Genomic DNA, 24895 nt, shown 5'->3' with positions numbered 1-24895 from the left:
AATGCTTGCAGTTTCATACTAATGCATTATACAGTTGGACGTTATGGAGGACATGATTGAACAGTATTTCTTTTAATGAAAGGTTTTACATCTATTTTTAATTAAGTTATTTCTAGAATTGCTAGTTTTGAGTTAATGAAACAAAGTGAGTTCTCTTCAACAGAAAGTTCGAAAATATTTTAGGTACTTGACCTTTCATTGCTCTTATTGTTAAAATCATGCCTATTTTAAGAGTGTGCCATTGAAAATGATTATTTTATTAGTTATAATTTTTGTAGAACCTAGTCTGGCCAAATTAGTTTAAAATCAGGCAGAGTAAGGAGATACAGGCTTGCTTGTGATTTAAGGGACGATGAATGTAGTCTCCCTGCCCAGACAAATCTGTTTAAGAAACTGTTCCTGAAGTTATTCTTATAGACAGTCTTTCAGATTAAACATTTACTGCCTCTGATCAGATGGTTAAAATGTAACTTGTTGCAAGTTAAGGGTATTGTCTTTTATCACAGGTTTTCCTTAGGCACTTTTACTTAACCTGTCATCCAAGTGGTGAATGGGGCAGTTGGAGGAAGAGGAAACAGGGTCTTAAATTATTGGAGGTATAGCTAAATTTCCTGATTTGAGGGTTTAGGGTAGCCAAGGACAGCTTAAGGATATTAGGCATCTAGAAGATTGAGAGACAGAAATTTACCTATCTAAAGGACACTTTTTCTTTTGAAACAGAGTTTCTTTCTTGTCACCCAGGCTGGAGTGCAGTGGTGTTATCTCGGCTCACTGCAACATCTGCCTCCCGGGTTCAAGCAATTCTCCTGCCTCAGCCTCCCAAGTAGCTGGGATTACAGGTGGGCATCACCACACCCAGCTAATTTTTTTTTTTTTTTTTTTTTGTATTTTTAATAGAGACAGGGTTTCACCATGTTGGTCAGGCTGGTCTTGAACTCCCATCCTCGGGTGATCCACCTCCTCGGCCTCCCAAATTACAGGCGTGAGCCACTATGCCCAGCCTAAAGGACACTTTTGATATTGAGGTATGCTCAGGTCTTCAAAGTGCTGTAGAGTATATTAGGCTCTCCACTTCTTCATGGGAAGTTGACCTTGGTGTTAAGCAGTACACACACACACACACACACACACACACACACACACACACACACACACATTATATAAATTTATTTACTTATATAGTTTATACTTATATAGTTTGTGTAATTATATTAACTTATATAGTTTATACTTACATAGTTATATAATTATATTAACTTATATAGTTTATACTTATATAGTTTATGTAATTATATTAACATATGCAAGTTTATACTTATATAGTGTATGTAATTATATTAACATATGCAAGTATAGTTTATACTTATATAGTTTATGTAATTATATTAACATGCAAGTTTATACTTATATAGTGTATGTAATTAACATATGCAAGTATAGTTTATACTTATATAGTTTATATAATTATATTAACATATGCAAGTTTATATAATTTATATAAATTGAATTTATTTTCTCATTCTGAATTAGTTTATTGTGTACCAACTGCGTGCCAGATACTATGCCAGACACAGGGATATTAGTGGTGAACAAGACAACAAAGTTTCCTGTAACTTAATAATAGAGGCATGGCATATTCGTGGCATGCCGTTGGATAAAGAGCAGTCTTCAATTTTCACAGATTAATCATGTATTATCTTCTTGACAACCCAGTTATTGATAAATTTGTGTACATCCCATCCATTTTCATATTTGTCTGAGAACCTTTTCCTTAATCCCTCACAGGGATGTGTACAATGTACACATAATTTCAGTTGTATGTGTGACTCTAGTTATCTGGGGTCTGGGATTTCTTAAAGATATGAATAAGTTACCCAAAGACATGTAGTAATTTGTGAATTAAATTTTTTGATTTGCCTGGCCTCACTGATGTCTTAGTTTATGTTATTTGTGGTTTTGTGCTAAAGGTTTGACTTTGGGGAACAGGAAATAAATGAGGATTGTTTTTTATAAGCCTATAAGATCTAAAGCATTTGATTTCAAATTTCACACTCACTTTTTTTTTTTTTTTTGAATGGTGAATGGGTTCTATATGACTGAACTCTGCCTAAACTAGAGAAATAAAGTTAGGGAAATAATAGAGTTAGCTGTAATTTGACTTCATTTATGTTAAGGGGAATGTTGGGGCAAAGGATATTAAAGTGGTATTGTATTAGAGGTGCTTCTGGAAAGGTATTTAATATCTGTTAGGTGTAAATTGTTATTTACACTTAGTTAGGGTTATTGTGTGGGGGCGTGCCGTGAAGAGCCTTTATACCAGCAAGTTTTTATTATTGCAGGAAATGCTCTCCCTTTAATGTTGCCTTTCACTTGGGTGTCAGAGGCAGCCTGGGAAAGTTGGAGCAAGCCCTGCCTTGTAGACAGGGACTCTTAGATCTGCTTTTATAGCAGTGCTGGTATGTGGGTGGAAGGTAGGGAAGCTGAGTCACTTCTGTATGACAAGAACACCTAAAAAAATTTTTTTTTAAATGAGTGGGTATTATTTTGTCTAGAATCTGAACTATTCTGATAAAATTGAAAATAAAGCCTTTTTCCCACTCTTTTTGTACATCTTCCTTTCAGCTTCAGATTTCTGAAAAATACTGAAAATAAAACTGAAGTAAGGCCAGGCGCGGTGGCTCACGCCTGTAATCCCAGCACTTTGGGAGGCCGAGACGGGTGGATCACCTGAGGTCAGGAGTTCAAGACCAGCCTGGCCAACATGGTGAAACATATCTCTACTAAAAATGCAAAAAAAAAAAAAAAAAAAAAAAAACTGCCGGGCATGGTGGTGTGTGCCTGTAATCCCAGCTACTTGGGAGGCTGAGACAGGAGAATCGCTTGAACCTGGGAGGTGGAGGTTGCAGTGAGCTGAGATCGTGCCACTGCACTCCAGCCTGGGCAACAGAGCGAGACTCCACCTCAAAAAAAAAAGTGAAGTAAATTTATAAATTTGAAGATATCTCCAAGTGCGCTCTTGGAAGAAAGAATGCTTTTATAATATTTTGTTAACTACATAGGTGCTCTTCATTCTGATGTATCCATGTGTGAATAAATAAATGGCTAGAGTAATAGAAATCAAGGCATTATTGTTTGATTTCAACAAACATTCATTTACTGTGTATTCAGATACTGGGTTAAGAACTGGGGATATAGTATAAAACATGATTTCTACCCTCAGACTGCTCATAGTCTAGTCATAGTTATGCAGAACAGTAACTCCAACCGTTATGTACCATGGATTAGGTGCTAAGGTGAAGTATGCTCACAGGTAAGGGGTACCTAAACCAGATGTGGGAGCAAGTAGGGTCAGGAAAGGCTTTCTGGAGTAGGGGATTTCTGAAGTAAGCCTTGAAGGATGAATAACCCATATAGTCGGCCATATTCAAGGGAAAAAGAATAGAAACATGGTGTTCAGAAGAGATGTATGGGCTCAAAAATAGAAATGTGGGAGCCGTCAGGGTAAATTCATGGTAACTGAAGTGATAGAATGAGTTGGAACACCTTGAGCAAGTGTGGTCAGAAATGTTAACTTCTTTGAGGTTTGGACCCTTTTGAGAATCTGATAAATACTACAGATCCTCTCTGCATGGAAATGCATATAAGAAAAATTTCTACTGGGGTGCCTATGTTAGGAACCATGCACTTTGGGTTAAGAACCTCTGGTGTGCAGTAAAAAGAGATCTGAGGATGACACCTTGCAAGTAACAACAACAATTGAGAGGATGGTAGAGGAAGAAGAGTACGACGGAGAAGAGGGTGAACAGGGAAAGAGGAAAGTTAAGAAAGACTGGTATCATTTTAAGTTAAGAGTGAGAGTTTCCCAAAGGAGGGAATGCCAAATACCACAGACAAATCAAAGAAGACATAAAATGTCCATTAAATTTGGCCATGATTTGGAGGTCTTCAGTGACTTCAGTAAGGTAAATTTCAATTGAGTAGTATGGAGGAAAGGAAGCTGGGGTTCTGGAGATTGGATGAAACACTGAGGAAACAATCAAAGAGTTGAGACTACAGGGAGAAGTACCTCTTTCCTTCATTTGTTTATTTAATAAATATTTCTTGAGTACTTACCACGTCCCAGACACTGTGCTGAAAGCTGGGGATTTGTCCATGGAGAAGGCAGGGCCTCCTTCATTAGCTGACATCTCATCGTGCCCACCCTGTTCCAAAGCTTCCCAGCCCCTGCCTGTCTCTCTCCTCCCAAACACACATACAGGAAATGTCCTAAAATGATTTTCTCCTTGGTACATTACCGGGCACATTCAGCCACCAGGGGACTCCAGTTTTGCTGGGTCAGACCCAGGCTGCTCAATTGCTCTTCTCTCTCTTGGACACCAGGGAGCAAATTGTCCTCTATAATACCAGGGACACACTTCACAATATCATTGTGCCAGTCAGACCTCACTATGAGCCTGTCATTCAGTGAGTTTGTAAAAATCATTGTAACATTTTTTTTAAGCTTGTACCAATTCTTTCCTGTAATAAATTTTTAAGCCTATTTGCACTGTAAAATATTGGTTCTAAATGTAGAAAAGTAGCATGAATTCCTGGCCTGAGGAAACCTTTATCCTAGTCTTGGACTTTTTGCATGTGGGGACCCCTCATTTGCCCTTTTCTTTAAAAACAAAATAAAACAAAACAAAAAAACTCCTTGGGGCCTTGTCTCTTTCCACGATGTATGGAGGCTGCAGTCACACCTAAGTGTCAAGGTAGCTGCTGCTTTTCTAAGGATGGGGGCGGGGGACATTGTGGGGGAGATGCTATTTTCTTGGTACCCCAGGCTTTTTGTCAAGAATAGTGTAATAAACCAGAGGATTCAGAGAATGATACACAGTGATTCTGAGGTTTATTTCAATTATTAGAACTGAAAACACAGTTATCCCGTTAGTATGATTCAAGATTTTTTCCAAAAATACACTGGGTTGCTCTTGCTTCCAGTGATACTCACCTGCCCATTTTCTGCTTACTCACTTTGTCTTTAGAAAATTTGACTGCTTTTTATCTCCTTCTGATTGGCTTTTCAGTTGCAAATTCAGAGAGTACTATATATTCTGTGTTCCAGGTCACTTCTAAAAAGTGTTAAATAAGAACAGGCCTAGTACTTATCTATATTACTTTACTCAGCGTTTTTCCTAATATTTGAAGATCTCATTCTTTTTAAAATTATTACTATGGATTATGCCACAAGTATACAGATATCTGTAAAATGCACAGAATAGAGCCTGATATACTATGTTACATCAGTTTCTCCAGGTTCCATAGATGGTCCTGTATTTCCTGTGTTCCTTTCAGAATTGTTAAAATGATTATTAATTTAGGAGCGGGTGTAATGATGTTGTATTGGCAGTGTGCCAGCCAATGGTGTTATACAACACATTTTTTTAATTTTAAAATTTTTAAAATTGAATTCACAATAGAGATAGGGTTTTGCCATGTTGCCTTGGCTGGTCTTGAGCTTCTGGGCCCAAGAAATCCACCAGCCTTAACCTCCCAAAGTGCTGGGATTACAGGTATGAGACACTGCGCCTGGCCAATACAGAACATTTTTAAAAGCCTGGTTCTGCATGTTGCCAAACAGTCTTTATGGAGACAGCAAAAAACTATGTATTCTCAGTGTGATTTGTTATTTTGAATTTAGATTTCTGTAGATGTTTATTTTTTAAATGGAGAGCTTGTGATGTTAGCCGTGGGCTTGTAAAAAATAAAAATAGATAAAAATTAAAAATGGGAAGCTTAATTTTGGAATTAATCTTTTTAACCTTTGGGTAGTCTTTTAGAAAGTATATCCTAAAAATACATAGCATAACTAAAATATCTCATAAATCCTTCAGAATGAGCTATTTATTAGAATGCTGTAAAAAATTAGAAAATCTTAATTTTATGAGACAACTGATAAATTCATCATTTTATAAATTGTTTTATTTGAATGTGTGATAATATAAAATAGGGAAATTATGAAGTTTATATTCAGAGGTTAAAGATTTTTCCAAGATCACTAGTAAAGGGCAGAATTAGACCAACTTCTGGACTGAACCACATCTTTGATGCATTTTGTAATTATATTATTTTAATAAGAGAACTTTAAAGAAACTCTTATTGTCAGTATTCTCCTAAACCTGTAGCTACAGCATTCTATAACAATTACTATTTACAATAATGACACAAATTTCTAGGGTATATATAAGAAAGGATTTACCTTTTTCAATAAAGGCTGAAACATAGAAGGCTGGAAAAAACAAAAGGTGAATTTTCAGTTAACCAAAATTTTTATTGAAGCTGGAAGCCTTAAGCAAATTTGCATGCACCTTTGTGTATCTCTTAAGTTTCTTAAGCAGTCATATTTGTAGACACCTTTTTCAGAGTCTCCAGGTATTTTTTATAGTAGGAAAAAAATCATTTAAATTACCTCTCATTACCTCTGTCCTCTCTTTTAGTCCTTTGCTCTCACTAGGCTGATTTGGTCTTCCAGGACAAGCAAGTTCTTGCATATTCCTGTTCCTTGAAAAACCTTCCAGTTAGTGGTCATGTAATAGCTTTTCACTTCTTCACATCTTTCTTGTTAAATCCACTGCTTCTATAAACTGTACATCAGTAAAAATGTTTTATTAATATTAAAAATAATTTTGTTTCATTTCTTATTTATTAGACATTCATGGCTGGAATCTCTTAAATCTGTATTAACTATAGTAAGCTGCTATGAATGCTTCCAGTGCTATATAATTAATTCCATCATCGCATCCTTAAAATATGCCAGCACATGGCGCTTGCCCCTCCCTCCCTCCTCCCCACTACACACACACACACACACGCACACACGCACACACGCACACACGCGTGCGCACAGCGTACACCAAACTGCCATTCTCCAGCAGGCCTGCTTCTGGAGTTGGGAGATGTCAGCCTGCTGGGAGGGGGTGGGGGGAGGAGGAAGAGGTGGGGCTCTACTCTGATTAATTACCTTAGGCATTCAGGGGTGGGGCTTCCTTCAGCCATCTGCCTGAGATATGGGAGGGAGCTGGAGAAAGAAGGAGGGGGAGAGACTGCCAGAGAGGAAGAGAAAAGAAAGGAAGAAACATTAGAAAGAAAAAGGAAGGAAAACGGTATAAAGAGAGATCAATTACCCACCCTTAAATAGCTAGATTGGGGGGGGAGGGGGGTGGAAAAGAAAGCTGTGGAGGTGTGCCCCAGCACGGCTGCTTTGAAAGGTTTATCATCTATCCGTTTGGTTTATGGAGAAAAAGAAAATGGTAACTCAGGTAAGATTTGTGCTTCCTCGGCATGTTTCTTTTCTCCTCTCTGGGATCCAAATAAAGGTTTGAGGGTGGAGTATAGTAAGAAGAGTTTTAATTATTATTGTCTTCTTAGAACAGACCAGATTTATTGTTATCAGCTGAAAAGTCTGTGTCTGTTGAGTCCGTTTATGTGTGTGTTATGTATCCGTATCCTTTCTTCCCCCTCCCTCAACTCCATAGCAGATTCCTGTTTCCTGTACTGTGCAGCTGTAGCTCAGGAAAGACCCTGTGGGGATTTGTCTACCTCTTTGTCTTGGTTCTGAGAAGAGGGAGGGAGAGAAAGACTGCAGAGGTAGGAAGAGATTCTTGTAGACTGCCAAAAAGAGGGGAGCAGGATTCCTTTTAAGAATTTCAGAAGAATTTGTGTTATAGGGAAATCTGATTCCTTGTTCACTTTGGTTTCTCAGGATAGGCTATGGAATTGTAGTTTTGCTGTTACTCTAAACTGCTTATTAAAAATGAAGGTTAGGAAAGAATGTTTCATTTTCATGCCTTTGTTACTGGCAAAGAAAATTTTCAGTAGGAGCATTCAGGTGTAACAGAGGCAGGTAGAGCCCTGCTTGACAGGAGAACGAATCTGAATGTATAAATCACAATCACACAGGCTTTAAAATACATTTGAAGGAGAGAGAGTAGGAAATGGAAGATATCTCTCCTCCCTCTGTCTCCCCTCTCGTTTTTCTCTCTTCTCTTCTCTCTTTCCCACTCCCACTCACTCTCTCCCCCAACCCCCTCAATCCCCCTTTCTCTCCTCCTCCTTTTCCCCTCTTTCTCCCTGCCTCTTTTTGGTTATGCCAGGCAATATCTAATCTGCATTTTAGCAAGTCATTCCTGACAAATGGAAAGGTGAATGCTCTTCCACAGTTCTCCCTGGCAAGGCAAATTTTCTTGTTAGCATCCTTCTGTACGCTCCATTACCCTTTTTCCTTTATGTATAGGTTAAGAGGAAATGATGAGGCTCTGATTTATCAATGAGAAATCATTTACACTGTAGGACATTCAAATCCTTTAGTCTCAGACTTAAGATCAGTTTCACTCCAGGTTTCTATGCTCTGTGGAAATTTCATCACTGGACAGTGCTTTCCTTTTAAGGAGGTTGCCCTTTTTTTGTATTCTCTCTTCTCTTCCTCTCCCAGTCACCACCGGAGGGCGAGAGAGCCAGCTAGCTATCAGGATCGAGGCATCATTTTAGGAGCTGGAATCCTGTTTAGTTATATAATGCCCTGCAGTGCTGTTTGGAAGGAGGGAAACCTGTAGGGATATTTTCCCATTGGGACCCAGAGGAAAGAAGTTTCAAATATATCTTTTCAAAGTAATTTTTCACCAAATCTGAGTTTAGAAAATTTCAACAAACTCCTTCCTCTTTTGGAAAAGAGGAGAAGCTTTTGAAATGTTTCTCTTCCATGTGTTATCCCCTCATCATCAGTCTAATTACCTCTTTTGAAATACTGCTTTATTTTTTTAAAAAAATTTACATAAAAGTTAAATCCTGTTTCTGGATTCTCTTTGTTGCTTGGGAGATGATACTTGCTTAACCTTAGAGCCCTCATTCAATTTTTATTAACTGGCAATATTAGAGGGTAACAGCTCTCTTCTTGCTTAGCAATTACTGAAGGCTTTTCAATGACTTGACTTTTCATTATTTATTTTTTAAACTAGTGAAAGAATGATCTAAAATGGAAATTTTTATGATGAGTTTTCTATTGCCTCTTGGAACATTTCCCCTTAGTTTCTAGAGGAGCTGGTAAGTGTAGTGTGTGTGAGCATTAAGTTAGAGTGCACATGCTTGTGCACACTTAATATTGTGGTCGTAATAGTATTTAAAGAAGCCATAAGTTTAGGAATGAAGTAGAAGAAATAAATGGAAACTGGAAAGAGAGATTCTGGGGTGCTTAATAATTCTAATAATAAAATCACCTGTTTTATCAGGATGTGCTAAATATTGAAGAAAAGTTATGAGTTTTTGCCCATCCTGAAATTATACAACTGGAAAGGATAGAATATCAAATTTGTGAATTTTCAGTATTCCAGCGTATTTGTTTTGTTGTATATACTTTCTGTGTTAATGTAATGTACATAGTTGTTAGTAATCTAGGGGGAAAAAAATCAAAGGAAATAACCAGCTGGGCCAGATCTTTCATTTGTCCTGTGGTTGTGTTGTGTTGTGCCTGCATGTGCGTGTGCGTGTGCGCGTGTGTGTGTGTGTGTGTGTGAGCCAGACATCCAATCCCAACATTTGATAATGACGTGTCACATAAGCTTTCTCAATATAGAATGTCTATACTGGTGGTTAGGGCTGGGTTTTCAAAGTTAAACGGTTTATTACAATGTAAGAGCGATGTATGGATGTGTTTTCACTGTTTTGCTACCTAGGTTCTTTGCATCTTCAGATGATACCATTTCTATAGTCCCCAGTTTCCATTGCTCAGCTGTTGGAAAAGGGCTTTCAGTGAATGACTTTTTCATCATACCATATTAGATCCTTGTCAGTATTTGCACAGTGTATGCGCTTTATTATTACATATGCTCTACTTTTACAGGGCCTGTTTTTGTTTTAATTATCAGACTACTCTGTCATTTATAGTAAGTAATCAGTGCTCTGCTAAAAAGCAAATGGCAGTTTAATCACAAAATTCTAATATAGCAGATAAACATGCTTATGTGATACTTAAAACATTAATTTTATCGGCTGTTCATGTGTATGTTGTAGGAGTATTTCACTGAGATCTCTTATTTTTTGGGCATATAGACCAGATTATTGCATCTCATATTTATGAAAATAGCAATATGGAATATGAAGGAAAGATAAATCATTCTTGTACTATGTGTAAAATTCGAAAAACAAAATTGCAAATGACTTCAACACTAATTAGTAAAAAATAAATGTTTAGCCAAACTCAAATTCAGTTATACTATCTATTGTTGAAAGGGAAAGTGTACTAGGCAGAGAGGAAAAGATTTTACAGTATGGATGTGAAAGAAAATTTTTGTACTCTACTATGGTATAAGACTGCCAGTTTCTGTGGAACACAAAGCCCTCCCTTTCTTGGACAGCTCAGTGCTTTGCTGGCATTTTCTTCAAAATCTGTTTTCCATCAGGACCAAGAGGAGGGAAGGTGTTAGGAATAAGGGAGGTTGGAAAGGGGGTTGCTGTTCCTTTAAATAGTGCAGTGAGTCCATGTGGCAGCAGGCCGCTCTGGAGTGTATTCTTTTGTAATGAATCACCAGTTCCATTGTCTGCTATCTCCCCTCTTTGTAGCTGGAAGGCTGAAGTCTTTTACCTGAGCTGCTGCCAGTTCGCTCTTCTGTTCCTGGGTGGTTGGGAGAAGAGAAGAGGGAGGGTATTTTATGCTTTAATTAAAGACAGATAAGAGAGCAGGTATGTTTTGCTTTGTTTCATTTTCTCTTTTCCTGTTTTTGTCTGGTTTTTGAAAGGAGTTGTAGTAGAGAATCTATTCTGTGATTTTGCTAAGCATATCCCATTTTCTCTGAATTCTGGAGGTCCTCACAGCATTTAGTCTCCATTTTGTGGCACTGCTTTAAAGTGATTCCATTCGGTTGCCTGCCGGTCAGCATGACTTGCTCCCTTGCCACTCGAACCTTATCCCACCCTTCATCCACGGAGCTGCAGCCACACTGTTTGTTTTGGCACACTTTCCACTTTCTATGGGCTTTGCAGGATTTGGGGAGTTGGAGGATAGGCGGGGATTGTGGGTTGGAGACTAAATTTATGTTCCTTTACAATGAAAAAAAAAAAGCCTCACTTTTTCCAGAGATTTGGTTTCTTTTCTGAATTCTTCTACATTGCTCCATATCTTCAGTTATAACCATTTCCTCGCTGAGGCCAAGATTGTCTCTTGAAAAGTATTGCTTTTCTAAAAATTACTTAGCTTTCTTGAAAAGATAACCAGAATTTCATAAATGAAGCTATGATGAAATCCAAGCAATCTTGACTCATTAAATTGTTTTTTCCGTCTTAGTCACCCCCTAATCACACACACTTTTCTCTTTCTTTTTTGGCCCCCTTCTCTATTTTTTCCTTTATCTTTCTCCTTAGCTTTGCAATTGAGTCTAGGTAAGCTTAATATTTGACAACCTATTACTTAAATTTGTATTGCTACAGGAGACATCTTCATATTGAACAGTAATGACATTCCTCATTCCTCTCAGTGATAAGGCATAAGCTCAAATTCCTGGTTTTGTTCCTCCAGTTTTCTGTTCTCCCCTGAGAAATTCCAAACTCTGATCTACACAGATTGCCATATGTAAACAATTTTATCTCTCTCAAATTTGAACTTTTCATCATGTAATTCCTTACCTAGGGGTTGTTTCTTGGACATCTGTTTATGGTAGACAGATAGTTTCTGGGAACCAGTCATACTAGGTGATACAGCTCCCCCTTACCCACCCTGGTCTCTTTCTGGTATACCATTCCTCTCTGGGATCTGACATTATTGGTATCCCCCATGTTCCCTTCTGAAGTCATAATTCCTCACTCTGTTTTTTTCAACATTTCCAAACCACTGTCAAATCTTTTTTGAACATTTGCTCCCAACATTTTGTATGTGAAATTTGCCAGGCACAAATACAAGGCTCCGCTGCAGTAAATACTTTGCTCTTTTGATTGTAGCACCTTTCTTAGTGGGCTCCAGTGTTCAACCTCTTCTAGGCAGTGAGAAATGCTGCATTCTGCCATCACGATGTATTGTGTCTATTCCCCAGACTCTTAAATGTTTCTCTATTACTATTAGAATGATTAAATTCAGGAAACTAATTCATTAGAGGTCATTGCCAGAGTGAATCATTTAAAATGCAAGTCTGATTTTGTCATTCCTGTGCTTATACCTTACAGTTGCTCCCCTTCAGTCTCTGAATAAAATCCTGTGACCCTGCATGATCAGGAACCTGGCTGTCTCTCTAGTCTCATCTCCTGCCATCCTTTTCTTTCTGTATTTCATTCTAATGACACTGGCCTCTTTGCTGTTCTCTTAACATACCTAAGACCCTCCTGCTCAGGACCCTTCTGCTTTTCTCCCTGCCCAAAATGTCTTCCCGCTGGTACCCATATGGTTTGTTCTACTCTTGAATATTTCTTCTCAAGGGCGACCTCTCCCTTAACTTTCCTAGCTAAACCAGCACTCCCTCATCACTCCTACCTTCATTCTGCTTTTTCTTCACTTGTCACTGATTTTAGTTCTTACCGTTGATTGTTATATGTTTGTTTGTTGTCTGTCTCCTCCCCGACCCCAAACAGAAGCTCCCTGAGATCAGGATCCTCGTCAGCAGTCTGTTGTATTCCCAGTGTGTAGAACAGTGCCTGGCACATAGTCATAATAAAAATAGCTAATCTTTATATATGCTTATGATGCATTAATATCAGATACTGTTCTAAGCACTTTACCCTCATTAACTCATTGAATCCTCTCAGCAGCTCTGTGTTATCTCCATTGTACAAAAGAGGAAACTACGCATATGATGGTTAAGTAACTTGCCCAAGTTCAGACAGCTACTAAGAGATGTTGTGGGGAATGATATCCAGACAGACTGGCTTAGAAATTGATATTCTTAACCACTGTACTCTAATGCCCCTTGTAGGTATTGGGTATTCAGTAAATATTTGTTGAATGTGTGAATAAATTAATTTAGTTAAGACTCTGATTCATTTCTGAAATTTCCATCCCTGACTTAAGACTTTGATAAAACACTTGCAGTAATGGAATTCATTGTTGAATAAGATTACTTCATTCTTATAATATGTAATAAAGTATACATTATTCTATGATAAAAATATTAATATTATCTAATAATACTAAATAATAATGCAGAGCACATACTGTGCATTAAGCATTGTCTTAAGTGCTTTACATATTTTAGGGCATTTATTCCACTCAGCAGCCTTATATACTTACTCAGCAGTACTATTAATGTCCATGTTGTAGAAATTAGGAAACCCAAGGAGTTTGGCTCCAGCATTTCTGTTCTTAACCACCACTAATAGTGACCATTATTAAAATAAGTTTTTGTTTTTTTATACCTACTTTGTGCCAGTCAGTTTTACATACATAGCACATTTACAAACATAATTATTCATATTATATATCACTTGTCAATCATCTTTGAGATAGGTGAGGTTTTTCCCATTTTTTGCAGGAGACTTTGAGATTCTAGAGATCAGGCAGCCTGGTGACTCTGGAAACAGAGAGAGATAGGTTTCAAACTGGAGATCTATTTAGTCCCAAATTCACATGCTCTTCCATTATTCTGTGAACCTCATAAGATAAATAGTTCCATTGTTGGCCATGAAAAGTAGAAAAGTTTTCTTTATGAGCTGAAATCTGTTTTCATGATTGTCTTCTCACTCCTTCTCATTTTCTCATCTGGAGTTACATTGAGTGGTTTCGTGTCTTCTACATAAAAACCAAATATTTGAAGATACTGCTGAACGTTCCCTTTAATCTTCTGTTGCCTTGCTTATTTTTCCTACTTCCTTGAATTACTCCTCATAGATATGAAAACATACGGTTTCCAGAATGTTTACTGACTGTCCTGGACTAGTTGCATTAATTTATATGAATGATTTGTCATTTATGTCTAATCGCTAAGTAAAAATATCAATTATGATTACTTTTTAAGTTTTATTGATGCATAATTATACATATTTATGGGGTACATATGATATTTGATACATGCGTACAATGTGTAATGATCAAATCAGTAATTAGGATACCCATGACCTCAAATATTTATCATTTCTTTGTATAGAGAACATTTCAAATCTCCCCTTCTAGCTATTTTGAAATACACAATAAATTTTTGTTAACTGTAGTCACTGTGCTGTTGAATATTAGAACTTCTTCTTCTTTGTTTTGGAGACTGAATCTCACTATGTTGCCCAGGCTGGAGTGCAGTGGTGCGATCTTGGCTCAGATCTCGGCTCACTGCAGTCTGCGCCTCCTGGGTTCAAGTGATTCTTCTGCCTCAGCCTCCCAAGTAGCTAGGACTACAGGTGCATGCCACCACACCTGGCTAATTTTTGTAATTTTAGTAGAGACAGGGTTTCACCATGTTGGCCAGGCTGCTCTCGAAATCGTGACCTCAAGTGATCTGCCTGCCTCTGCATCCCAGAGTGCTGGGATTACAGGTGCGACCCACCGCACCTGGCCAAGAACTTATTTCTTCTAACTGTGTTTTTGTACCCAGTAACCAACCTCTCTCCATCCCCTGCCTCCTTCCCAGCATTTGCTAAACATTCTACAGTTATGAGTATTAAGTATCATATCTTTGTTATAAGTTTTGTTTTATGATAACATGTTTGGCTTTAGTCAGTTTCTTTTTTGTTGTTTTTGAGGCAGGGTCTCACTCTTTCGCCCAGGTTGGAATGTAGTGGTGTGATCTCGGCTCGCTGCAACCTCCGCCTCTTGGGTTCAAGTGATTATCCTGCCTCAGCCTCCCAAGTAGCTGGGACTACAGGTGTGCGTCACCATGCCCAGCTAATTTTTGTACTTTTTGGTAGAGACAGGGTTTCACCATGTTGGCCAGACTGGTCTTGAACTCCTGACCTCAGGTGATACACCTGCCTCGACCTCCCAAAGTGCTGGGATTACTGGCGTGAGCCATCGCATACAACTGGCTTTAGTCAGTTTGTATAGCTCATTGAACATGTAGTGTTGTTGGCAATTTATAATTTCAAAAATGAAGGGATATTACCTTGAACTCCTAAAAAGAATAAATAGAATATTGTTTTTCTCTCCACTATAAAGCGTGCCCTCAGCTGATTGGCAGGAATCTACCTGTCTTTTAATCTCTGAGTCTTGCCCTGATCCCTCAAAGGTTACTGTCACTGAGTAATGGAAGTCAATAATTATTTTATGAAATTATAAATGAATGCTTTTATGTCCACAAATGATACAACTATATTCTTTTTTCCTAATGTTAATTATGATTCCTCATAAGAAGTTTGGAAGAGACAAACTGGAACTTAAGTGAAGGAGATTGGGTTTTGAAAAGACTCTTAACTGAGAGCAAAGAGCCACAAACTTTTTCTGTAAAGGGCCAGATAGTAAACAATTTTGGCTTTGCAAGCCATGTTGTTTGTGTCACAACTACCCGGCTGTGCTGATGAAGCATTGAAGAAGCTATAGATGATAAGTAAATGAATCGTTGGTTGTAGCTGTGTTCCAGTAAAACTATTTACGGACACTGAAATTTAAGTTCCATGTAATATGTATGTGTCACAAAATATGATTCTTTTAACTTTATTTTTAATTTTTTTTTTTTTTTTTTGAGACAGAGTCTCTCACTATCACCCAGGCTGGAGTGCAGTGGTGCGATCTCGGCTCACTGCCAGCTCCGCCTCCTGGGTTCACGCCATTCTCCTGCCTCAGCCTCCCAAGGGCAGGTACCTGCCACCATGCCTGGCTAATTTTTTGTAATTTTAGTAGAGACAGGATTTCACCATATTAGCCAGGATGGTCTCGATCTCCTGACCTTGTGATCTGCCCACCTCGGCCTCCCAAAGTGCTGGGGTTACAGGCATGAGCCACCGTGCCTGGCCTCTTTTAACTATTTAAAAACGTAAAACCATGCTTAGCTTGCAGGTTATGCAAAAGTAGGTGGAGGGCTGGCTTTGAACCACAAGCTATAGTTTGCTGATCCCTGACTCAGAGGGATACAGGACCTCGCAATTTCCTTTATAGCATAGGTAAGGTTTTCCCATATAGCTTCATGACAGAGAGACAGTTTTGAGTGGTTCTGGCAGGTCATCATGGATCCCTATTATAATAGAATGAATCCCCTGATTTGCTCTCTTATTTCCCCAGCCCCAGAAAATATGAAGATTCTTCTCCTTCTTTACTTCCTTTCTCCCTCCATATGCTGTATTTTATACCTTATTGCTTTTCATATACATTTTCATATTTTTTTAAAAACATTTTTCATGTAGTTATATACTGTATAACAACATTTGGGTCAACGACAGACTGCATACACAATAGTGGTTCCATAAGATTATAATACTGTATTTTTACTGTCCCTTTTCTATATTTAGACACACAAATACTTAGGTTTGTGTTATGCTTGCCTACAGTATTCAGTATAGTCACATGCTGTACAAGTTTGTAGCCTAGGAGCAATAGGCAATGCCATATAGTCTAGGTGTGTAGTAGGCAATACCATCTAAATTTGTGTAAATACACTGTGTGATGTTCACACAAAGACACTTGCTTAAGGACACGTTTCTCAGAACATATCCCTGTCATCAAGTGACACATGACTGTTATTTATTACTTTGGGCCAGATGCATTTTTCTCCCACATGATTAATTTGTCTTTAAAGATTCAGCTTAGACTTCACCTACTTCAGAAATCTTCCTGTCTCACACGGTTGTCCCTCTGTGCTTCATTAACATTCTATATGCATTGTTCTTTTAGCTTGTATGGTACTGTAATTGTGAGTATATTTCTGTGTTTTTCCATCAGACTATAGTTTCTTTCAGGATTGGGACTATATCACCAGTGTTAGCATCCAGCAAATATTTCTTTTGAGTTAATTAATGATTTTTAACTTGCTAATTCATTGATAGTGTCCTCTTTTGAAATGTTGAATGGGAGAGTTAAATTGGGTAGTCACTTGTAACCTAATGCTTATTGCTTAAATCAGTTAATACTTAGCACACATGTAGTTTGGGAAATAGATGCTTTACATGGCTAGAAGATTGGGAGGATTTTGGAGTAAACAACTATTTGAGGGACACAGGAAACTCTTGTATTGTAGATGTTTTAGTGGAAGTGGAAGTCTGTGTGTATGACGGTAAATGGCATAGGAGCTCAAGCCTCCTGGGGAGTCAGGCAGGAAGGACGAAGGGCATGACTTCCGCAACTGGGGAAAGGGCACAACAGAGAAAGAGAAGTGGAAGGTGACAATGAAATCTTAGGGATTGGCAACCCATGGCAAGTATACCAAATGTGGTATATTGAGCATAGTCATCTTCCTCTCTGCTTTGCCTTCCACTCAAGATGGCCAAGAGTTAGATTCTTTACATACTACTTTTGAAAACTTGTCATCGCAGATATATAGCAGATCCTAACCAGCCATTCTATGTCATTTTCAAGGCTCACTATTCTTTTAGGTCTTTTTCCCTCCCTCTCTCTGTTTCTTTTTGGATCTTTTCTATATGGTAACATCAAATGTACTTAACCTTTTTTTCCCTGCAACATCTAGTCTGCCATTAATCCAATCCAGTGGGTGTATATGTGTTTTTTAAATCTCAGATTATAGCTTTCGTCTCTAGAATTTTTATGTAGGTCTTTTTCACACCTCTCATGTCTCTTCTTAGCATGTTCATTTTTTTCCTTTTTTATCTTGAACATATGAGACACAAATGTTTTAATGTCCTCATCTGCTAATTCTAACATATGTATTAGTTCTGGGTGAGTTGTGATTAATTTATTTTTCTCAGCATTATGTGTTGTAGTTTTCCTTTTTCTTTGCATTCCTGGTAATTTTTGACTGGATGCCAGACATTGTGAATTTTATCTTGTTGGATTCTAGATAATTTTTTATTTCTGTAAATATTCTTGAGCTTTATCTACAGCACAACTACGTTTCTTAGAAAAAGTTTGATCCTTTCAGGTCTTGGGTTGTTTGTTTGTTTTGTTTTGTTGTTTGTTTTTTGAGATGGAGTCTTGCCCTGTCGCCCAGGCTGGAGTGCAGTGGCGCGATCTCGGCTCACTGCAACCTCTGCCTCCCGGGTTCAAGTGATTCTCCTGTCTCAGCCTCCCGAGTAGCTGGGATTACAGGTGCGTGCCACCACGCCTGGCTAATTTTTTGTCTTTTTAGTAGAGATGGGGTTTCGCTGTGTTAGCCAGGATGGTCTCTATCTCCTGACCTCATGATCCGCCCGCCTCGGCCTCCCAAAGTGCTGGGATTACAGGCATGAGCCACCACGCCCGACCTCAGGTCTTGTTTTTTAAGCTTTGTTAGACAGGACTAGAGCTGTGTTTAGTCTCTGGTTAATTTTTCCTGGCCACTGAGGCAAGACTCTTTTTAAGACTCTAATGGATGCTCCTTACATCATTAGGTTTTCCACTCTGGCTGTTAAGAACAGGATTATTCTTGGCACTGTGTGAGCTCCTGGTACTGTTCCCTGTATTTCTTTCAGGTGGTTCTTTCCCCAGCCTCTGGAAGTTTCACACATAGATGTGGCAGTCATCACTCAACTGAGTACCTGAGATCTTTAGAGCTCTCTTTCTCTCTGCAACTTTCTCCAGTACCGTCCCCTGTGCTGTCTTGGCTTCTCCACACTTCTAGGTCTGCCTTCTCAATTCATGGAACCCACCAGGTTCTGCCTGGGTCCTTCCTTCTCTGCTGCAGCCTGGAAACTTTATCCATGTGATAAGTTGGGGCAGTTGTAAAGCTCAACTTGCTTGTTTCCTGACTCAGGAATCTCTGTCCTTCCTTGCCTACTAGACAATGTCTTGAGTGCTGTTGTTTCATATATTTTGTGTTTTTTTTAGTAGTTTCAGGTAAAAAGAAAAATCTGTTTCTTTTTTTTTTTTTTTTTTTTTTTTTTGAGACAGATTCTTAGTCTGTTGGCCAGGCTGGAGTGCAGTGGCAGAATCTTGGCTCACTGCAACCTCCGTTTCCCAGGCTCAAGCAATTCTCCTGCCTCAGCCTCCCAAGTAGCTGGGATTAGAGGCATGTGCCATTATGCCCTGCTAATTTTTGTATTTTTAGTAGAGATGGGGTTTCACCTTGTTGGCCAGGTCGAACTCCTGACCTCAGGTGATCTGCCCACCTCGGCCTCCCAAAGTGCTGGGATTACAGGCGTGAGCCACCGCGCCTGGCCTTAAATCTGGTTCTTGTTACTCCATCTTGATTGGAAGCAGAAGAGTGAACACATACTTTTAAATGAAAATTAAGCAGTGTCGCATTGAATATATTTTTAATTTATGAGTGAAAATCAGTTGAACAGTTCATTTCAAGGAGTATTAAGGAAGAATGCGTAAGATGTGTAAGTAATTATAATACAACGTGGGATATGGTAAATTACATGAACATGATGTCAGTAAAATGCTGTTAAAAGCTTATATGAGGAAAGAGTTTGAGAAGTTTGGCAGAAGTGGAAGGTGTGAGGAGAATGGCTATGGCATTGTTTTGTGTGTGTATATGCGTTATACAAGACACTATCTGAAACTAGAATCAAATTCTTCAGTATTGAGTGAGGTTTAGTGGTAGGATAGTTTCAGAGAGTCTAGGACTGATAAAATTAATGGGGGAAAAAAAAGTCATTAGCAGAAATACCTAAGCAAGAACACAGGAAAAATAGAGTTTCCATGTTTTTATAGTTTGGTGTGATTTGTGGTCTTGCAGAAAAGGAGAAGCATCCTTTTTTCCTATATATTACCTGCTCTTGCAAATCTTGCAGAAGAGGGAGAAAATTCAAAGTACTATTTTTTCACTGTGTTAAACAGTGTAAAAGATAGGGGCACTCTGGACTGTGAAAATGATGACCACTGCTGCAAACTTGGTGGAACCTTAGAAAACCTCAATAAGCAATATTTAGACTCTTTGAGTCATTGCTATTTAAATGATAATCAGATTATCTACAGATTTCAATGGCAATGCATTGTAGAACTAAATAAGTAGATGGCATTGTTTATAGCTTTCTTAATTTCAGTTAAAATGGTCACCTGACTGTTGTTTGCTAACATAGAGCAACTGTGACCAAAAGCTTATCTAATTAAAGTAATCCCCCCATCCACAGTGTCCCTTTTCATGGTTTCAATTACCCATGATCAACCATAGTCTGAAAATACTAAGGTATGATATTTTGAGAGAGAGCGAGAAGGAGACCACATTCACGTAACTTTTATTGCACTATATTGTTATAATTGTTCTGTTACTATTAGTATTGTTGTTAATCTCTTACTGTGCCTGATTTGTTAAGTTAAACTTTCTCACAGTTATATATGTATAGGAAAAAAAACAGTATATGAGGGTTCAGTGCTATCTGCAGTGTTAGGAATCTACTGAGAGTCTTGGAGCATATGCCCTGTGGATAAAAGAGGCTACTGTATATGCTTTAAAGTTTTCCCTCCTGAGGAACCAGGGGGCATTTTTGAAAAACAGGAGATGCAGCGGGGGAGGTTTGTTTACTTTTACTTAGCCTATCTCTTATATGCAATCTTTAGGAAGAAGAATGTGATTTTTCCCCTCATATTTGTATTGATGTGACTGTTCATATGAAAAAGAACATGGAGAACTTTAAGGTTATAACTCAGCTGTTAGCATTTATATTTTGGACTATGTATGCTTTCTATTTTTTTCTTATTCTTTCACAATAATAGTGGTAATTATTATCTCTATTTTTTTTTTTTTTTTTTTGAGATGGAGTTTCGCTCTTGTTGCCCAGGCTGGACTGCGATGGCGCGATCTCGGCTCACTGCAACCTCCGCCTCCCAGGTTCAAGCAGTTCTCCTGCTTCAGCCTCCCGAGTAGCTGAGATTACAGACATGCGCCACCACACCCAGCTAATTTTTTCTATTTTTACTAGAGATGAGGTTTCTCCATGTTGGTCAGGCTGGTCTCGAACTCCTGACCTCAGTGATCCACCCGCCTCAGCTTCCCAAAGTGCTGGGATTATAGGCGTGAGCCACTGCACCCGGCTTTTTTTTTTTTGCCAAAAGCAAAGTATTTTTTATATATGATCTTAGTTAATTCCTTTTTTTTTTTTTTTGAAGCGGAGTCTCACTCTGTTGCCCAGGCTGGAGTGCAATGGTGAGATCGTGGCTCACTGCAACCTCCACCTCCCGGGTTCAAGTGATTCTCCTGCCTCAACCTCCTTTGGTAGCTGGGATTACAGGCACCTGCCACCACGCTCAGCTAATTTGTGTATTATTAGTAGAGGCGAGGTTTCACCATGTTGGTTAGGCTGGTCTCGAACTACTGACCTCAGGTGATCCACCCGCCTTGGCCTCCCAGAGTGCTGGGATTACAGGCGTGAGCCACTGCACCCGGCCTATCTTAGTTAATTCTTGTAGGTACCGTTTTAGGTAATGATCCTTATTTTCATTTTGCAGATGAAAAACCGAAGGCCTTGAGAGGTTAAGTTACTCATCTAAGGTCACACAAATAGTACATTCATTGCAGAGCCTAAATTTTAACCCATGTTTATCTTTCTAAAGTTTATGCTATTTCTGGCCCTGCCCCCATTTTGATGACAGGTATTACATTAAGTATAATATAAAGAATACAGACCTTACTATTTAACTTTTTCTTTTTTTTTTCCCCCCACTTAGTCAAAATTTATTTGAAGGCCTGAAAACATTTAGTTAACTTTTTCTTTACATAAACTCTGCCTTCCCCCACCAAATCTCTGTAACCCACCTTTGGCCAAACCCTTGAGAAATGTCTACTAATTGTCTTGGAGCCTTAGGTTCCTCTGGGGTAAGCACAGAATTGATTAATTTGACTATTTGATGCACTTTGGCTTCCCAAAATTTTATCTTATTAACTGCACTCCCAGGCTGGAGTACAGTGGCGCCATCATGGCTCACTGCAACCTCCGCCTCCTGGGTTCAAGCAATTCTACTGTCTCAGCCTCCCAAGTAAGTGGGACTACAGGCACATGCCACCATGCCCAGCTAATTTTTGTATTTTTAGTAGAGACGGGGTTTTGCCATATTGTCCAGGCTGGTCTGGAACTCCTGACCTCATGTGATCCACCCGCCTCGGCCTCCCAAAGTGCTGGGATTACAGGTGGCAGCCACCGTGCCTGGCCTAGAAAATTATTCTTGAATGAAGCTGGATAGTGTAGTTGATTTAATTGATAATGATAATAATGAAGTTTCAAGTGAGGAAGACTATAAGTAAAGAGAAGAAATAGATATGTCTTTTTATTCTTTTTTAAAGTATGCCCTGTTGGTTTAGCATTGACTTGACTTTCACAGGAAATGTGGAGTGAAAACTACAAACATTTTCATTACTAAACAACTATTAAAGTATGGATGGCTTCTTTTTGGTTCTTTTATTAGCTGGTTTCAGGTATCCCTAGTTCTGTCTTCCACAGGCCACCTTTCTTAAGTTGAGATAGGTTTTCCTGTTCAGTAATAACAGTCTGTTTATAATAGCGTTTTTGATGACTACTTCTAACATAGGACTCCCGTTTCTTCTCCAGGCTGGCCTCATTGTGATAAAGGATTCAATGTTGCAATCACTGGTTTACATTTCATTGCCATTCCTGACTGAAGGATCAGAGTCCATGGCCTGCCTTATTGATCCATTTGCTAGAGATCAGTGGGGTAACGGGAATTATTTTCCTCTTTAGACTGCATTCTGATCTTGGCTACTATTGCATTCATGAAAAAGGAGGGAGATGAAAAATTAGGCATTCTAACTGGTAAATACTTGATGTTTTCTTTTGTTTCTGAGAGTAGTTAGACCCTTGCAAATCTTTTCTGTTTGTAAGGATTTAAAATAATGTTTAGCATATAGTGCTGGGTGTATTTGTAGATGGCATTAGGACTGTGACTTACAGCACATATTTAGGGTTTTTTTTTTTTTGAGATGGAGTCTCGTCCGTCTCATCCTGTCTCCCAGTCTGGAGTGCAATAGCGCGATCTCGGCTCACTGCGACCTCCGTCTCCTGAGTTGAAGCGAATCTCCTGCTTCAGCCTCCCGAGTAGCTGGGATTACAGGTGTGCGCCACCACACCTGGGTAATTTTTTGTATCTTTAGTAGAGATGGGGTTTCACCATGTTGGCCAGGCTGGTCTTGATCTCCTGACCTCATGATCCACCCGCCTCGGCCTTCCAAAGTGCTGGGATTACAGGCGTGAGCCACTGCATCCGGCCACATATTTAATTTTGATCCTTCTCTGAGTTGCTTTGCTTCCTGTAATTTAAATGTGTCTAATTTATTAAAGCATAAGTACACAGGCAGTTTTAAAAATTGTAGTAAACACTTCTTATTTTCCTTTTAATCTTCTCTAATTTTCTTTTAATAAATCTTCGAGTTCTTAAAAGTTTTTTAAAGAAACATAAATGTTTAATAGTTATTTAACGTTTCTCAAATCTATACAGGAAACTGGAATTAACAGAACTCATTTATGGTTGAAATCTTGTTTTGCAGAAAATAAATCATTACTTCTGGGTCAAGATGATAGATAGATGCTTTCATTTGCCTCACATCTCTTACAAGACTCCACTGAAATAACAGTATAGAAGTACAAAAAATAAATCAGCAATAGCAAATAGAAAAAGGTGAAATGTAGCACTAATATACAAGAGTTATTAAATTTCTGGAAAAGCTAAAACTAATGAGAACCAATTGTTGGATGAAATGAAGAATAAGCAGATGCCTGTTGGTGAATACAAGGAGGCTGCTTGCTAGTGTTATGGAAGCCAGTCTGTCCAGGGGGAACCCATGGGAGCTCTCTGAGCAAAAATGAAAAAGAGACAGAAAACAGAGGAATTCAGTGTTTATTTAGGGGATAACTCAGTTACCTGGCATTGCCAAACCCTTTCCAACCCCTTCCCAGTGGCAGTAGTCAGCAAGTACTATGCCATCCCCTTTCTCTAGCATTAACAAAGGAAAAACAAGGCCGGATGCGGTGGCTCATGCCTGTAATCTTAGCACTTTGGGAGGCCGAGGCGGACGGATCACCTGAGGTCAGGTGGAGACCAGCCTGGCCAACATGGTGAAACCTCGTCTCTACTAAAAATACAAAAATTAGCCAGGCGTGGTGGCAGGTGCCTATAATCCCAGCTACTTGGGAGGCTGAGGCAGGAGAATCACTTGAACTCGGAGGCGGAAGTTGCAGTGAGCTAGGATTGTGCCACTGCACTCCAGCCTGGGCGACAGAGTGAGACTCACTCTCAAAAAAAAAAAAAAGACAACCCAAAGGAAAAACAAAACATAAAACAGTGTTTGTCTCCAAAGAAGTTGATCAGAATGTTTGGGGAAATTTAATTTTGTGTGTGTGTTAGATATTGGCACCTCTTCCTTTAGTCTCATATTTAGGGGGATGGAGAGGGAGGGCATTCTGCACTTTGCTAGTGGCTTACACTAACACAAAGCCTGCCAGTGACATGCTCTTCTCTGTGTTATGCTGAGTTCCCATTAGAATTTTAATTCCAAAGAGAGATGTAATCAGAAAGCAAATTCACAGAGGAAACTCATACTAGCTAACAAGTCCTTTTACCTGGGTTACCAGTACGTGAGGATCATTAGAAGTCTTAGAGGTACTTTTAGCATGAAAGAGACCAGAAAAAACAAAAAGAAAACCTGAACCTAGGGGCAAAAGATAATGCAGGAAACAGAAGAGAACTTTAAAGGAATCTTCTAACTAAAATGCTCATAAATACTCATTTATAAAACCAATGCTAGGTATAATGAAGAGGAAACAATTAGAGAATGCAAAAGGAGATTTAGAACATTATTGTCAATGGAAAGCACACAGTAGAAGGATAGCCAAATAGAGTTGGAGATACTCCCAAAAAGTAGAGGTTTAATTCACCAAAATGGAAAATACAAGACACAAGTCATAGACTCTGTTCTTAGCT

The 24895-nt window shown here is 38.8% G+C and overlaps 1 protein-coding gene across 31 annotated transcripts in view; it reads left to right on the top strand.

Annotated features, from left to right (window-relative positions):
• RBFOX2 (RNA binding fox-1 homolog 2) overlaps nucleotides 1-24895 on the top strand; it is a 291710-nt gene that overhangs the window by 183153 nt on the left and 83662 nt on the right. For 8 of the 31 annotated variants that reach the window (XM_055374539.2, XM_019018545.4, XM_063704996.1 and 5 more), the window contains exon 1: nucleotides 3952-7298. The exons of the other annotated variants lie outside the window; for them this stretch is intronic. In XM_055374539.2, the coding sequence (XP_055230514.1) occupies nucleotides 7272-7298 (27 nt within the window). In that variant the 5' untranslated portion in view covers nucleotides 3952-7271. Of the gene's footprint in view, nucleotides 1-3951; nucleotides 7299-24895 lie in introns of those variants that run through there. 31 annotated transcript variants of the gene reach the window in all.

Source organism: Gorilla gorilla, chromosome 23 (assembly GCF_029281585.2).
Source record: "Gorilla gorilla gorilla isolate KB3781 chromosome 23, NHGRI_mGorGor1-v2.1_pri, whole genome shotgun sequence".
Taxonomy (NCBI): domain Eukaryota; kingdom Metazoa; phylum Chordata; class Mammalia; order Primates; family Hominidae; genus Gorilla; species Gorilla gorilla.
This window is presented reverse-complemented; position numbering and strand designations above follow the sequence as displayed.